We start from the raw sequence: 15,184 nt of genomic DNA, 5'->3' as shown, positions 1-15,184 counted from the left end.
GCAAACTCAATGTGATTTTTCAGAACCTTTCAAAACACCCTTCTTCAAAATATTCTTTAAAATATATAATTATTTACTAAACCTTACTGTTGTATCAAAAGATTTGAAATACGTAGGAAATTTTTTAGACTATTTCTGGAATCATGGTAAAACTCAGCTGTTATTAAAGGTAAAGCTCCAGAGAAAGGGAAAAAGCCTGAAATATATGATCCTTAAGCACTCATAAAAAGCTGGAGGGTAATTAAAAATGACTTATTAAAACATGTTGCTTGTATTATCTTATGATGTGATTATCATGATGTCAAGGAGTGGTCATTATTGGGGGTAACTGTAATTTTCATTGAATAATATGGAAGGGGAAGGCATTGGTAGAAGAAAACCATTAATTCTGGGGAGTACTGGGAAAACCCCTGGTTTTTTCTTATTCTTTCCTGTCTGAAACCCTAAGGTTAAACTCAGCTGTCCTGATCCAGCCATGTTGGTAGACTTTGCACAAGCTGCTGTTTAACTGCCTTTGTTGTCGCTCTCTGTCTGTCTCTCTGCAGTGTGATAATGACAGGTGCGTATAACAACTTTTTTCGAATGTTTGACCGCAACACCAAGCGGGATGTTACCTTGGAGGCTTCCCGGGAGAGCAGTAAACCACGAGCCATTCTTAAGCCCCGGAGGGTCTGCGTTGGAGGCAAACGGAGGAAAGATGACATCAGTGTTGACAGTTTGGACTTTACTAAGAAGATCTTGCACACAGCATGGCACCCAACCGAGAACATCATTGCTATAGCAGCGACAAACAATCTGTACATATTTCAGGATAAAGTGAACTCAGAAATGCACTAGATTTATCAATATCCCTCTATATTTACAAACCAGCCTCTTGAGAGTTGTAGAAGGATGTGATCTTCACAAAAATTGTGGCTTCTGTCGTGGGATTTGTAGGTTGCATCCTTTCATCCCTCAGCCTGTATCGTTATTGGTGGCAAGCCAATTATTTTCCATCACTGCAACTGTATGAGTAAAAGGCACGACTGCAAATCCAGTACCGTGGTCTGTATTGGTTCCTTTAAATAAACAGGGGTATTGATTCAGTTTGGGAGTGTTCCTGAGGAGGGCTGAGGCTCCTCAACTCCTGTCCATCCTTTTGAGGGTCTTAGTGGTTTGCAGGACTGTGGTTTTCTGGTGCCCTTCCTGCTTTTGCAGTCCACAGCATTTACCATACTGTTAGAGCTCTTTGCCTCAAACTCTTGATTGTTTTTTTTTCTCCAGTGCTGTTTTCCTGTCTTTCAATTAAGCCGAGCCTCTTTAAAAGAATGAATAGCCACATCCCTTTAGAGCACGTGGCACATTGGAGGGACCTCATGAGAGTTAGAGCTAGAAGCAGAATCCCTGCTGGTGAAAACCTGCTCCATCTCACCCATCCCATTCCCTTCTTTACAGTACTCTCTTATTTATTTATTTATTTATCACATTACTTTGTGCTTCACCTTCCCAAGTGAGTAAGTGACAAACTGGTATAGTTACTCAGCCAGCTTATTTCGACTTTATTCTCCATGGTTCTCTTTTCTCTGTTTAAAACAATAAGTAGTATCTTCAGTGTGTAAGGACTATTAAAAAACTTGGCATTGCCACTCTGGAGGGCCTGGCTGGTCAGACACAGCCTGGCAATTCACAAAGAAACCCCTGCTACCGTTTGGGTTGGAGTTCTGGAACCTTGGCTAGAAGTGCTGTCCTTGAAGGCAATGACCAGCTTGAGTGGGAACAGAGTTACATCACTGCTAGACACTTGATAAAGTCCCTTGTTTGTTGTTTGCAGAATGGTTATGTTAATCCTGGCCTTTGGGGAATACAGGCAATGCCTGGTATCTGTAACTGTGAAAAGAATGGGACTGTGAGAGGCAGGACCGCTCAGTGAATTTTAACGCTTTTAAATGAGGCCACTTCTGGAGACAAAGTTAGTCCCGGAGAAACATGAAAAATCCAAACCAAACAAAACCTTCCTCCAAAGAAATGCTCTTAGATCTATCTCTATTCTGTTATGGTTAGTGATATAAATGGAAAAGGAAAGTACACATAAAGTAGGGCATGCAGGAATGGTATGGGAACGGTGCAGTGGGCAGGAAGTCCTCTTAATCCAGGAAAGGAAAGTTCTGCTGCACCCTTAATAGCTCTGGCAGAAAACTTAATATCCCAAAGGATTTCTACTCTAACCATGAATAAAAGAGCCACCCACACATGGCCTGTTAATCTGCCCATATTAAAACTCCTCAGAAAAAAAAATCTTTAAGCCATTATGCACTGATTTCTTGGTAAGTGGAGAATGTACTGCTGAAGGGATCTGCATGCTTTTGTATTTTGGTTTGGGGGAAGGGTGGGTGAAAATCTGCTTACAAGAAATTAAAAAACAAAGTCTACAGCTTTTATATGACATTTCATTCAATACCACACCTGAAATCTGTCTGTTTGAAGTTTTCTAGATCAATGCTGTATATTTTGTGTGTAGAAGCACAAACGCATGTGCACCAGTTTCCAGCCACACTAAACACATACGGTATGAAATGTGTGGGGTGATTTTAAAGGGAACAAAGAATGTTTGTTTATAAAATACTGTGTGCTGTAGCAGGCATGGACAGTATATGTACATATTTATTCTAATGAAATTTAACAAAATTGCCTTTTCCTTTTTTTTTTTCCCCTTGTAAAAAGGTTTGAGTGTGGTAAATTGTATAGAAAACTTGTTAATGCCAAACTACTGCTTCAAGGGTGTCATACAATTTCTTTGAATTTTGGCCCCCTCCATTAATCTTTGCAGCTCAAAAAGAAAAAAAAATGCTATCAGCTTATATTGGCATTTAAAGCTAGAGGTACTGTAAAACATATATTTAGCTTTTAACATTCTCAAGTAAGATTCTGTAGATAACTTATTATAAAGCAGATCTTAATGCAACCATTTTTCGTTTTTAATTTGAAGTACCTTACTCTGTTACAGCTTTGGGTACCAAAAATAACATGTTAAAATTAAATAAACGAATATATCTTTGGAGCTTTATAAAACTAATTAAATACCCAACCAAAATACCATGAAGTGATTATAAAGGAAATAAATAGAAACCTTTCAAAGACCAGTATTCCGTTCCTGTCTTTAACATCATAGTAACAGATCGGTTTCCTGGTTTCTTGAATGTATGGAAAGTTAACATCGTCATTGTGAACGTTTCCAACTTTCTTTCTCTTTTTAGTTTGAGCTTTCAGTGGTGTAGAGTAAGTGATGGTAAAGTTGGTAAATCTGATTGTTTTGAAAGCTGTTGTTCATGGCTGCATTTTTTGTGTTGCACAAATTAGCTAACTGTTGTTGAATAAAAATATAAATATGTTAATACCAGCTTTTTCAATAAAACTACAACCAAAACAAGGCATAAATAGATGACTTCAAGGCACCGCTTATTTTTAAGCTAGGCAAGAAAGAGCTGTTTTAGCTCCTTTTACGGAGGAGGAAGAGTCACAGGGATCAGACTTGGAGGGCAAGCTACTGTGGGAACTTCAAGTGTTGTGGCAGGTGGAGGAGGGAACACCATGCCATGAGTGGGATTAGGGTGTTGCATGATGAAGTGTGGGCAGCTGTAGCAGAGCTGGAGACATGCTTTAGTTTCAGTCCCGGGACCAGCTTTTTCTTCTGCTCATAGCCCAAGCTGGTCTTTAGGAGGCTTGAGTCTCAGTCTCCTACAGGTGGAATCAGAGATATGCAGTGTGAATTGACACACAAAGTCACAGGTAAAAAAAATGGCATTGGTGTTGTCACCGAAACTGCAGGAAAAACAAAAACCCTCCAACAACATTTTTGGTGTTAGAGAATCAAGGCATTACTTTATTTCTGGCCAGGATGTTGTTCTGGCCAGGATGTACAACAGAAATAATTTCATCCACACATAGCCCGGGTGTGCAGAGAAGATCATTCCATGACACATGAATTTTACCAGATTTTTCACAAACTTTATACAGTCAAAACCCATAGAGATTCACTGGTTCAATGTTCATTGGTTCCAGGTTATGTATTTACTAGTATTTGGTTTCCTACTGGATCTGGATTTCTTGGCCTCTGATGTTAATTAGGTCCTCGATCCCTGATTTCCTTATCAGTCTTTTCCGGACCAGGTGTCTCCAACCATGCCAGGGGCCAGTGTCTGGCGTAGGTGTTCCTTGATGTTTGCTGATGGCCGCTGATGTTCTGCTGATGGTCGTTATCACTTTGGGTATCTTTTGGGCTACTTCCAGTCTGTTGAGATATTAAGCTCATCAGGCCTTCGCCTGGTGGAACAATGCCCTGGAAATTTCCCTGGGGGCAAAGGCAAACACAGGTTGGACTCAATGATATCAAAAGTCTTTTCCAACCTAGTTCATTCTGTGATTCTGTGAAAACTGGCTAAAGTTATAAAATAAGTTGTAAACTTGGTATATTTTCCAACAGTGTCATCACTGGCCAGGTTTGAGACCTTCCAACTGTGGGAGCACACCAGGGATTGTGGCCAGGCCTGGCCTCCCAAATGAGACAAATACTGGCCCAGGTGACAAACCAGAGGGCTACCAGCAGAGCAGCATCCTGCTTTATCCCACCATACTCTATCTCTACCACAGGGGAAAATAAAATATAGTTATAATACAGAAATAAATAACCAAAAAATTGCTGGCTTGGCACACACACTTAAGGTAGGAAACCATTCTCTTTCCAGTCCGAGCTGATGCCTGACTCTCCGTGGTGATCATGACGCTTGCCCCAGGTCTGGGGCAGCTCTCTGGAATCTCAGTCCCAGGCAGATGATCCAGCTTGTGCCCAGGGTGAGAGGCCTCCTGCCATCCCTACACATGAGTTACACACTGAGAGGCTGAGGCCTTTTTCTGGGTGCAGTCCAGAATAAATTTGCCTCAGCTGTTACACAAGGCAGAATGTGGCTTTGCACAGTTCCCCCAGAGCTTACATGCTAATTTTTTTCACCCCTTTTTGGGAAGACACAGTCAATCCCACTCATTTAGATGGACAAATATGACTAGGCACTGAAGAGAGAAATCTCAGCTGAAAATCAACACATCAAGCAATACACTATTTACCTTTCCAGTTTTCCTTTTCATCCCCCAATACCCAGAAGGAGCAGAAGCCAGATGGCTCACTTGCATGCTTTTGAAATTTTCACACGCATACTTAGTAGCTAAATACGGCAATTTAACCCTTTGTGGCTTGGAGGAGATACTGGTGTGACCCACCTGGTTCTGCTGTTTGCTGCCAGCAAGTCGTCCTGCTTTAAACATTTGGAGCCTTTGGCTGGAACCTTTGGTTGCCCCTGATGGGAGGGCAAGTAGAAGGATCGTTTGTATCCAATTTTCAGTAATGTTATTATCAATTTGCTCCCACTCCCAATAGGAATTATTTTCCATTTGCAGTCTTGTCAGCAAATTGCATTGAGTCTAAACGTAGAGTATGAAGTCACCTTGCTCATGTGGCAGAAACAGGATTACTGGAATAGGCCTAATTTTATAGGGACAGGGTATGTTTCTTAGTCTCTGTGAAGCCATTAAATGGTCTGGATATTCTGTACAGGCCAGCTCTGGAAAGGTGTGCTCTCAGAGTGCACCATGAAAAAGCATTTCTTAGCAGTGAAATTTTATTTTCCTTCTCACTCAAGTTGGATGAGGATCAAACTTTTACACGTGAAAGTGAACACAACTCTTCAGGCAGTTGTAGATCATAAATCTGGCCCATGGTACAAAGCATTTTTCGTGGAGCACTGGCTGAGTAAACTCCTCAGTTCCCTCAGCTCTGAAAGCTGCCATGAGTATGGATCAGCCAGGCAGGGTACAGCTAATTACTTGTCTTGCCATTTGCCAGTTGAGGCAGTCAATGAGTAGGACAAGATCCTTAAACCAACAATTCCATTGAACAGTTATTTCAAGTGTCATGACAACACTAGACATTCTTTTTGTAATATGGCTGTTCAAACAAATAAACCCTACAGCAGTGACTTGATCGAAGTATGCAGGGAGTGTTCTGGACAGCTACTCCTTGTTTTAAAATTAGTACTAATCATACTACTAACGTGCATGTCCTGTGCAATGGCCCGATCCAAGCAGATCAGCTTTAAATACAGGACCGAATTCCTCAGCTGGCAGTAGGCATGTGAATATGGCAATATGGCTGTGCTGCAAGGAGAAGAGTACTTAGAGAACTCCAGAAACCCCATCATCACCTTCTTTGACTTCATCATCATATCATCATTTCTCAAACAGGAGAAAAGTAAATGAGGTTGGGATTTGGGTGTCAGATTGGGAGAAAAGAGGTTGATATTCCTCCATTCTATACCTGTAATATAAATGCTGCCCAAGCAAGACAGCAGTGACAGCCCACTGTCGATACCTTGTGCCAACACCTCAGCTCTGGCAGGTTCTTGGTTTCATTTCCCTTTGGTGAGGCTTGAACACCCTCAGCAAATCTGCAAGGTGCTCTGGACCAGGCTCCTCCTCACCTTAGTGGGAAGGTGCAGAAAGCAGCAGAGGTTTCCCACAGATAGGAGAGATCCTATCATTGTGCTCTATTTGCAATACAGGAGGTGATGCTCACAGTAAATTTATGCACATCTTGGACTGCCTTGTGGCAGTGGGGAGGAGAACACTGCTGGTTCAATTATCATCATCTTACATCTCTTCTAACACCTTTCCAGGATGAACAGCTGCACTCTCTGTTTCTCACAGCTATTGATCTGCAAACTCAGAGAGATGTTGCTGCACCAATTGTGCTCTGTCAACGTGTTCAAAATATTCTCTGCAACCCTCTCAGGTAAAGACTTACTTTAGCATGAAATGAGAGATAAGCTGCACTATTTTATACCACCTTCCTCCATATATTTTGTAAGGATTCCTTTAAAAATACTTGACTATTTTGAGCTGCTATTGTAATATTGCTAATGAATTTTGAGGAGTCTAGTGCTACTTTTAAATCTGTATCTCCTAACCACTTTCTAGAACTGCAAGGAATCTCTCCCTGCATAACTTATCCCCAAGGTCTTGTCAAACCTGTCCCAAAACCAGACTCCTGAGAGCCACTATTCATTATCAAAGAGCAGAGAAGATGATTCTTGCTTAAGAAGGACAATTGAAGCCTGAGGCTATCTAAAGAAGGGGACAGAAAGATTTCCCTTGCTTCCTCTACAGAGTCAGTCCCCAGTCTTATCACACACCCTCCTAGCCTGTTGTGCTGCCTGTTCTCCCTGTGCTTTTCCTTCTACCACATCCTATGACTCCTCATGTTTCCCCCCTTCAGCCTCCTCCTTCAGCCACATACAGTGGCCAGAAGTCAGTAAAACCCACCAGTTATTCCCATCACTGGACCAAACCCAGCCCCCTCAGGCGGGAGCAGTTTCTCACCGGCACAAGGGTGAGTGCCCTGTCGGCTCCCCCTCTCCTGGGCTGTCAGAGGGGAAAGCCCCGTTTGCCAAAGTGCATATTTCAAGTGGAAGATCTACAGAATTGGAGAGGTTGTATCTTAGCAACCACCAATGCATTAAGAAAGCAGTTTAACCGTTTAAACCTTAAATTATAAAACCCACCACAACGACGTGGCTGTTGTGCATGAGACACAGCAATTCCCCCTGAGGGACACAACTGCCCTGTGCACATCCACCTGCCAAAGGCACCTGGGTGAAGCTTCTCCCTTCCCTGCACAAATAAGAGAGTGCTGTCATGGCCCACACCCACATCCTTTGCTCTCCTGCAGGAAGAGAGTGGAAAAAAGGCATCTTTTTGCAGCGAAACACTGAGGTTTTGTGTATTGATCTTGCGGCCATAGGACCAAAGCAAGATCTTCAAGACTTTGCAAGGGGAAATAAAGGAGTCCCATAATGAAAACTCAGAGTGAAGTAGCCACAGGGGTGTGATCACTTCACAAGAGTTGTTGTGATGCAGGATGTATTCCCTGATCTGTACAGCTTAGAATTCCAATCTTTTCCCTTCCTGGGTAGTACCTTAATTATCAGTTCTCAGATACACGTTTCCCTCAGTTCTTTTCTTCCAAGGGTTTGTGCAACAGGAGCCAGGCCTCTCTCTGTTTTATGTGGACATCCAATACAACAGCAGTTTCAAGGTTTCCTTACCATGCCTGCAGCAAACCTGAATTTCATCCTTGACCTGACAAAGTTGTAACGAAAACAACAGGACATCTGCAAAAGCTAGGTTAGACAAGTCACCATTTTCTGCCTCAAAAACTTTCTTGTCGTATTTTGTGCACATTCTATTCCATTCTACATTGTTCTCAGTGGCCCAATGCCAGCTGTGTGATGACACACAGGGATGATCCCCATTGTCCTGCAAAGGGAGCTCCATGGACTGTTAATCCCTCCAAAGGGAGCTGCCTGAGAGAAATACAGAGTAGGAGTGGTGCAGAGTCCCTCATCCACAGACTGAAAATATTTTGCACAGAAAGCTAGGACTTAACCCATAAGCACAATCCATAACCAGCCTCTGAAAGGAGTAGGAGCACATCTGGCACTGCAAAGGCAGGTCTTTGCACAGCCCACAAACTTGATGGGACAGGAAAGGAGGCAGCCCTTGTCTTTCTCACTCTTGCTTCATAGATGCACTATTCTGGAGAAGATATAATAAATAAAGCAAAAAAGAAATTCTACCAAGGCAACTACCAGCCCCAAAGAGTGCCCCAGCTAATGAGGACTGTGATATAAGGCACAGGCATATACTCAGGGTATCCATCTGCACTTAACGGCTGTGTATGTCTAAGCTGCAAGACAGAAGAGCTGCCCTGGGCTAGAGAAACTTCAGGCTATAGGATTGAAGCACTCCATGGAGATTCACTTTTTAAACAATGATTAAAGATCAATTGAACTGTTACTAGAAGCAGTATTAGGAGAGATTTATGAATCATCCATTTATAACTTGAGGAAAGCATCTTCTGTAAAGAGAAAACTGAAAAATCTATTTATTGCAAAACCAATTGCTGGGCTCATCATCTGTCTGTCACACTGGTGCAAGGGCACACATACGAGGAGCATGTCAGCCATGGACTGCCTTTTGTGAGCAAGTTGGTAAATTCCTGCCAGCATGTGCTTTGAACAAAATTTAGCACCAAACAAAAAAAATCCAAACAAACACAGAATTGTTTTGCATTGCATCTTCTGGATTGAATATGTTTTGGTCTTGAACGATTTTTTTTTAAAAGAGGGTTCTTAGAGTATTCAGACAGTGATATCCATCCTGACCTTCAGATGGCAGCTTTGGCTTTGATTGTAGACAAATTCTTGATCTGAATTTGGTCTGTAGACTACTCCCAAAGCATCTAAGTCCTATTAAAATAACATTTCCATTACCTAATTAATTGTTTGAAGCTATTTTCAGTGATTGTTTATTGAAGTTATAGTTTGTCACCTGAGGCAACAGCATGGCTTGTTGTCGTGGAAACATCTCTGCTGTCATGAGCGATGAATAGGGAGGGAGGAACAGGAGAGGAACTACAGAGGAGATGCTTTGTTGAAATGCCTTGCTCTTTAAAGTGATGAAATTATTTCAGATAAAGACAGGCCATGCTGAGATTGACACACACTGATTCCCGGGATATTACGGGCTCTGTGGGCTTGGTTCAAGCCCTTTCTAATTTAGTGTGACACAGCTCCTGCTGTCAGGCACTTCTGTCTTCCATGGTTAACAGCAATGTTTGCAGGGCCCTATCTGTTCCCAAACTTGCTATTATTGCACAAAAATCCTGCCATCTACAAAAATAGAACAACATGTCTCTAGCAACCTGCTGTCATCTATCTATTTGATTTGTAAAAGATGAAAAATCAGTATTGCAGGGTTTCTCTTATTGGCTTTTACCTGATGTGTGATCTTGCCACAAGTTTTCTGCATTCCCCAAATCCTTGTGTTAACTATAGTCCATGGGTACCTCAAGCAAGAGTTGCAGTTAGAATTTCCCTTAAATCAGCATGGCTTCTACCTAAGTTTTTATTAAACTCTGCCAAAGATTTTCTCTGTTTCTTTTTGTGCGGATAACAGAGTTAATAAAAAGATTTAAGCTCTGATAAACTGTTATTATTATTATATTTTTTTTTGCATCTGAGACATGAAGATGCAGGAAAAACAGGGTTTCCACCAGCAGCACCATTAGAGCCATATTTGTCACTACTCACTTTACTACAGAACCAGACAATTCAGATTGATGCTGACAGGCTTATTTTATAAGATCTTAGAAAAAGGAACATTCTCAAAACCTGCTGAGCTGCAAAGCAGCCAGGCTGCACTTTTCACAAGTTTGCCCTGAACTGTTTCATATGCTGTTCATTTATCACTGTGCAGTTTTTTATCACACAGAAAAATAAATCTTTTTCCTCCCTTTTCACAGTCTTGGATTGCAGGCACACTCCACAGTGATGCCTTTCCTCGGCATTTGTTTAACTTTGCTTGTATCTTCCAGGGAATCGGCTTCACAAATGGTTATCTATTTTTCATAAGAGGATTTTTTTTTTTCCTGACCGCATTTCCTCCTCGAAATGGAGTAAAACCAGACCCTGATTCTTTTGTTCCTTGGCGGTCCCTCTGGAGACAGCGGCGGAGGGAGGAAAGCGCAGCGTGAGCCTGGAGTGCCACCTGATGGCACAGGAGGCAAAGCGCCAGGTGAGGTCTCTGCCAGCCGGGGACGCCTGCTCTCTGCAGCCAGGGGACACCTGCCCTCTGCCAAACTGGAAAACGTAACATTTTCTTGCAAAAACTCCTGAATAGGTAAAGCAAACAAGCACAGCGAAGCTCCAGACAGAGATGTGCTCTCTCTGGAGGTTAATGCCCCTGCATTAGGACATGACCTCCTGGATGCCCTAGGTCTGAGCTTTCTGACTTTTGAAAGAACATACTGAAGAAGTATAACTCACCAACAGGTGGGTGATGCACTGCAATGCTTCTGACATCGAACTGCAGATGAGAACTAAATCTCTGCCAATAATTAAGACAGGAAACGTGAATTGTTAATTACCTTTGTACATCATTCACTGACGTCTCTGTAAAGCCAAGGCAGATGTCGCTAACACTGACTAATCCAGCCTCATAACAAACAAAATGCCAACCAAATGAAGCTACACACTTGGCAATGAAATGAAAGGATTTTAAGTGAAGTTTAGGTTTTAGCCCATACAGACCACTTTTTCATAAAACTTGTTTTTCTAAAATGTACACCAACATGTAATTATAAGATTCATGGACAGAGTTAAGAGAAATATCAGCTGACATGAGAGTGTGAATAAAATCAGATGCACTGGCAACACCACAGGAACTCAACTGGAAATACAGCAGCTGTGGCACGAGCTGTGGAGAGGCTGCCCTGTGCCGTGGTGGAGCTGCAGAGGAAGGCAAGAGAGTGTTTTGTGACAGAAGAGAGTGTGTACCCCCAGGACTCCAGAGCTGGCACAGCCAGAGCTCACAGCATGATCTTCATTTCCACTTGGACCGAATTGCCAGAACTCACACAAAAGCCTTGCTCCCAGGCTGTGGTGCTGTTTCTGACAAAGTGTAATGATTGGTCGTTCGCAGTAGCTGCCCAGGGCACACCTGACATCTCAGGCTACCAGCTGGGTGTTAAATGAGATAAGGAAGAAAAGGCAAACCCCACGAGGCAGGGTAGTATTTCCTTTTTCTTCACACCAATGACTCAGCTGTGATAACTGCCTCCGGGGAAGCACCAGCAGTGCTTCCCATCCTGAGGAGTTATCTCTGCTAATGGGCCATCTTGTACTCAATGGCACCAGCAGAATAGGCAGCTGCAACGACTTAGACAATCAAGGACTTCCAAATATCCCATGACTCACAGTATTACATCATTCCTTTGTGAAACTCCATGCCTAGGGGGAGGTACTGAGCCTTCCTCCCTCCCCCCCGAACCTGGGGACTTCGGACATTACCACAGCCACCACTGGATGGATCCAGAGGAGGACCAGAACTTCCACAAGATCACCCCTTTTGACTGCAACCATCACTTGATAGGACTGTGGCTACCACCCTGACCTATAGGGTGCCAGGTTGTACTCTGATTTTGTAGGTTTAAGCCAGTTTTCTGTGTATCATTGCATTTATTTTAATATTTCTATTAAATTTTAACTCCAACCTGAAATTTCTCTTAAGGTAATTGAGTGGGGTTCATTTCTCCTGCTGGTTTACTTTCAAACCAGCACATGTATTGGCACCTGATGTGCGGCTTCAGAGAGAAATTGGAATTACAATTTTGTTCTAAAGCATTTGTGTATTGGGATACAAACCTCCCTGATCATCGTGATGCTCGATGTATTCATCTCAGTGTTGTACTTTACCCTATGTATATTTTGGCATATGGGGACCTATTTACCCGTTATGATGCTCCTTTTAAGACCAGGGGAACAATCAAAATTGCTTTGTTAATATACTGTGTTTACGGCACGATAACATCAGAAGCAATGGATTTAATTTGGAATGTATTTTCAGTTTTATTTGCTTCTCCTAGTCTGGGCTGATACCTCTGGGACTGCCATGGACATCCTGAAGCAGGAGATCTTTTTTTTTCTGGAGGAGAAGGAGCTTCTGGGGGGAAATAAGAAGTATTTCAAACACAGTGAGTTAGCTAAAAAGGAAGAGGAGGCCTACTTCCAGAGATGTGGCTACAAGGTACAGCAGCAGGAAGAGGAGGAGAAACCACTGGCTGCATGAAATCCAGTGCTGGAACTCAAAGTAGCAGAGGACAAGTTACCAATGACTCTTTCCAGACAGGAGGTTATCAGGAGGTTGTGAGAGAGGGGTGAGCCCATCAGGCTGTTTGGAGAAACAGATTATGATACGTTTCAACGTCTGAGGAAGATAGAAATTCTTGCACCTGAAGTGAACAAGGGCCTGAGAAATGACCTGAAGGATGCTTTGGATAAGATTGATCAGCACTATCGGAATGAAATTGTAGGTGGCCAAGAAGCAGGAGATGATGACTCCCAGAACGACCTGAAAGTCCATGAGGAGAATACTACTATTGAAGAACTAGAAGCTTTGGGAGACTCCTTAGGATGGGGTGACGATCACCACGATATGGACGTCATAACAAAGTTCTTGAAGTTTCTTCTGGGGGTTTGGGCCAAGGAGTTGAATGCCAGAGAGGACTATGTGAAACAGGGAGTGCAGGGGAAGCTGATCAGTGCCACTCATAGACAGAGTCCTACCTGAGGCCGCTCTTCAGGAGACTCTGCAAAAGGACACTTCCTGCAGACATCAAAGAATCAATAACAGATATTATTAAATTCATGTTGCAAAGGGAATATGTGAAAGCAAACAATGCCTATCTCCAGACGGCCATTGGAAACGCTCCCTGGCCTATTGGTGTCACCATGGTTGGCATCCATGCACGGACGGGGCGGGAAAAGATTTTCTCCAAGCACGTGGCCCATGTGCTCAATGATGAAACTCAAAGGAAATACATACAGGGGCTGAAGAGGCTCATGACCCTTTGCCAGAAGCACTTCCCAACAGACCCATCGAAGTGTGTGGAGTACAATGCTCTGTGAGGCTCTGCAGGGGCCAGGCCATGACTCACATTTTGGTCGGGCAGCCCCCCCCCCCCCGCCTCTACCAGCACCTCAGCTGGTGCATAGGGATAACACAGGCTGGGACAAATGCCTGATGGGGGTTATCTCTGGTGCCAAGAGGGCTGAGACCCCCAGCTAAGAATAAACATCTTGGTCTGGAGAGCAGATGTAGAGAGAGATAAAAATTAAATATCATTGACTAAAGACACTGCTTTACAATATAAAAGCTACACAAATTTTCACGGCGACAGAAGCCTCTTACATGCTCCCTGGAAACGTGCAGGGCTTCTCCCACGAGGTTTGGATGCATCTCCATGGATACTTTTCTGAAAATTGAGAGGAAGGATCCTATGTATGCCCCATCAGAAACTTGATGGTAATATACATTGAATCCTAATCTATACTATTTCTTCGCTAGCTGTAATATTAAGTACCTCACTCGTGCTGCGTTGTTTATTTACTGGTAGTGTTTCTTTTGTTTATCCTGTGTAGTAAGTAAATCTGTTTAAGTCTTATGTCTGTTAAACTTGTCTATCAAATAAATAATTCATTTTATAATAGACCTAATCAGCCATTATTAAGAACTTGCAACAAGAGTGGGCTTTGGGATACTGGCCACCTCGGTAAAAGTACTTTCTACTGCCAGAGGCCTGGGCAAAGGCAGAAGATTGTTTAAAACTCCCCTCTCCATTTGTAACACTGACCCAGAGGGAAGAGGAAACAAAGCAAGAGGCACCACATCCATGCAAACTGTTGCTGAGCCAGAAGGACAGCCTAAGCCAGTAGCAGTTGCCCCTGTTCAGAAAAGGAAATCAAAAAGCAAATCAGTCCACGTAGTGACTGATGATGAGGCAGCATGACCTTCACACCCAGCAGAAGAAATGGAGCCAGAGATCATCACTTGGTCTCTATCCCTGGGTGAGCCACAGAGGGAGTTCACTTGCCAGGTGAATGAGTCCATCCTTACCTGTCTGCTCTGCATCTGGGATATCTCAGCCAATGACACCATTCTGGATGGAAGTGAGGCCAGGCAACTGGGATCCCTGTCCCAGGATGTGGTCATTGGCCAGGGGGTTGGGAAAACCCAGGAAACTCTTAGCCTCTGGTGGCAACTGCTGGCAAGTTTAAGGGATAGCTATCTTTGTAAGGAGGACCTCCATGTGCAGCAAGCACAATGGAACACAAGGGAGCAAGGTATCCGATGTCTGAGAGGAGTGTGGAGATCATATTTTCAGAGGACAAGGGATTCCCTAAGAGCCCAGATGGTGTCCAGTGCATGTTGTAAATGTGGTTGAAATTTTCACGGCTTGGACCAGAGATGTACTCCCGTTACCTGGCAGTGCTGCAATGGAAAGAAGGAGAGGATTTATGAGGACACTGTCACGGCCCCCTTATGGGCCCATGCCTCATCTGTGGAAACAAAGCTGGCTGAGCATGTCCAAAGCTTGGAAGAGAAAACTGAACAGGGCCATCAGAAACTGAGACAAGCTCAAGGAGGGAATTTTCCATATCTTGCCAGGACAAACAAGTCTCTGCTATTAGGAGCACGCATCCCCCAGCCAAGGAGGGAGGGTACATTCTGCGAGGCAGTCTAGTGTTTTCCCTTCATGAGC

General features: G+C 43.3%; 1 protein-coding gene and 1 pseudogene across 9 annotated transcripts in view; both read left to right on the top strand.

Moving 5' to 3' along the window:
- Nucleotides 1-3,414, top strand: part of PPP2R2C (protein phosphatase 2 regulatory subunit Bgamma) — a 210,605-nt gene extending 207,191 nt beyond the window's left edge. For 6 of the 8 annotated variants that reach the window (XM_017727665.1, XM_017727666.1, XM_017727669.1 and 3 more), the window contains one exon: nucleotides 546-837. In XM_017727665.1, the coding sequence (XP_017583154.1) occupies nucleotides 546-837 (292 nt within the window). Of the gene's footprint in view, nucleotides 1-545 lie in introns of all 8 variants that reach the window. The other 2 variants (XM_017727664.1, XM_008645057.2) reach the window with 2 other exon arrangements.
- A 7,048-nt stretch (nucleotides 3,415-10,462) lies between these two features.
- Nucleotides 10,463-13,566, top strand: LOC108445056 (annotated as a pseudogene). Its single transcript, XR_001859800.1, has one exon. The product of XR_001859800.1 is annotated as a pre-mRNA-splicing factor 18 pseudogene (transcript).
- Nucleotides 13,567-15,184: the final 1,618 nt, after the last annotated feature.

The sequence above is a fragment of the Corvus brachyrhynchos genome, unplaced genomic scaffold, assembly GCF_000691975.1.
Source record: "Corvus brachyrhynchos isolate BGI_N302 unplaced genomic scaffold, ASM69197v1 scaffold80, whole genome shotgun sequence".
NCBI classification, from domain to species: Eukaryota; Metazoa; Chordata; class Aves; order Passeriformes; family Corvidae; genus Corvus; species Corvus brachyrhynchos.
Note: the sequence above shows the minus strand (reverse complement) of the source record. Positions and strands in the feature narration are given on the sequence as shown.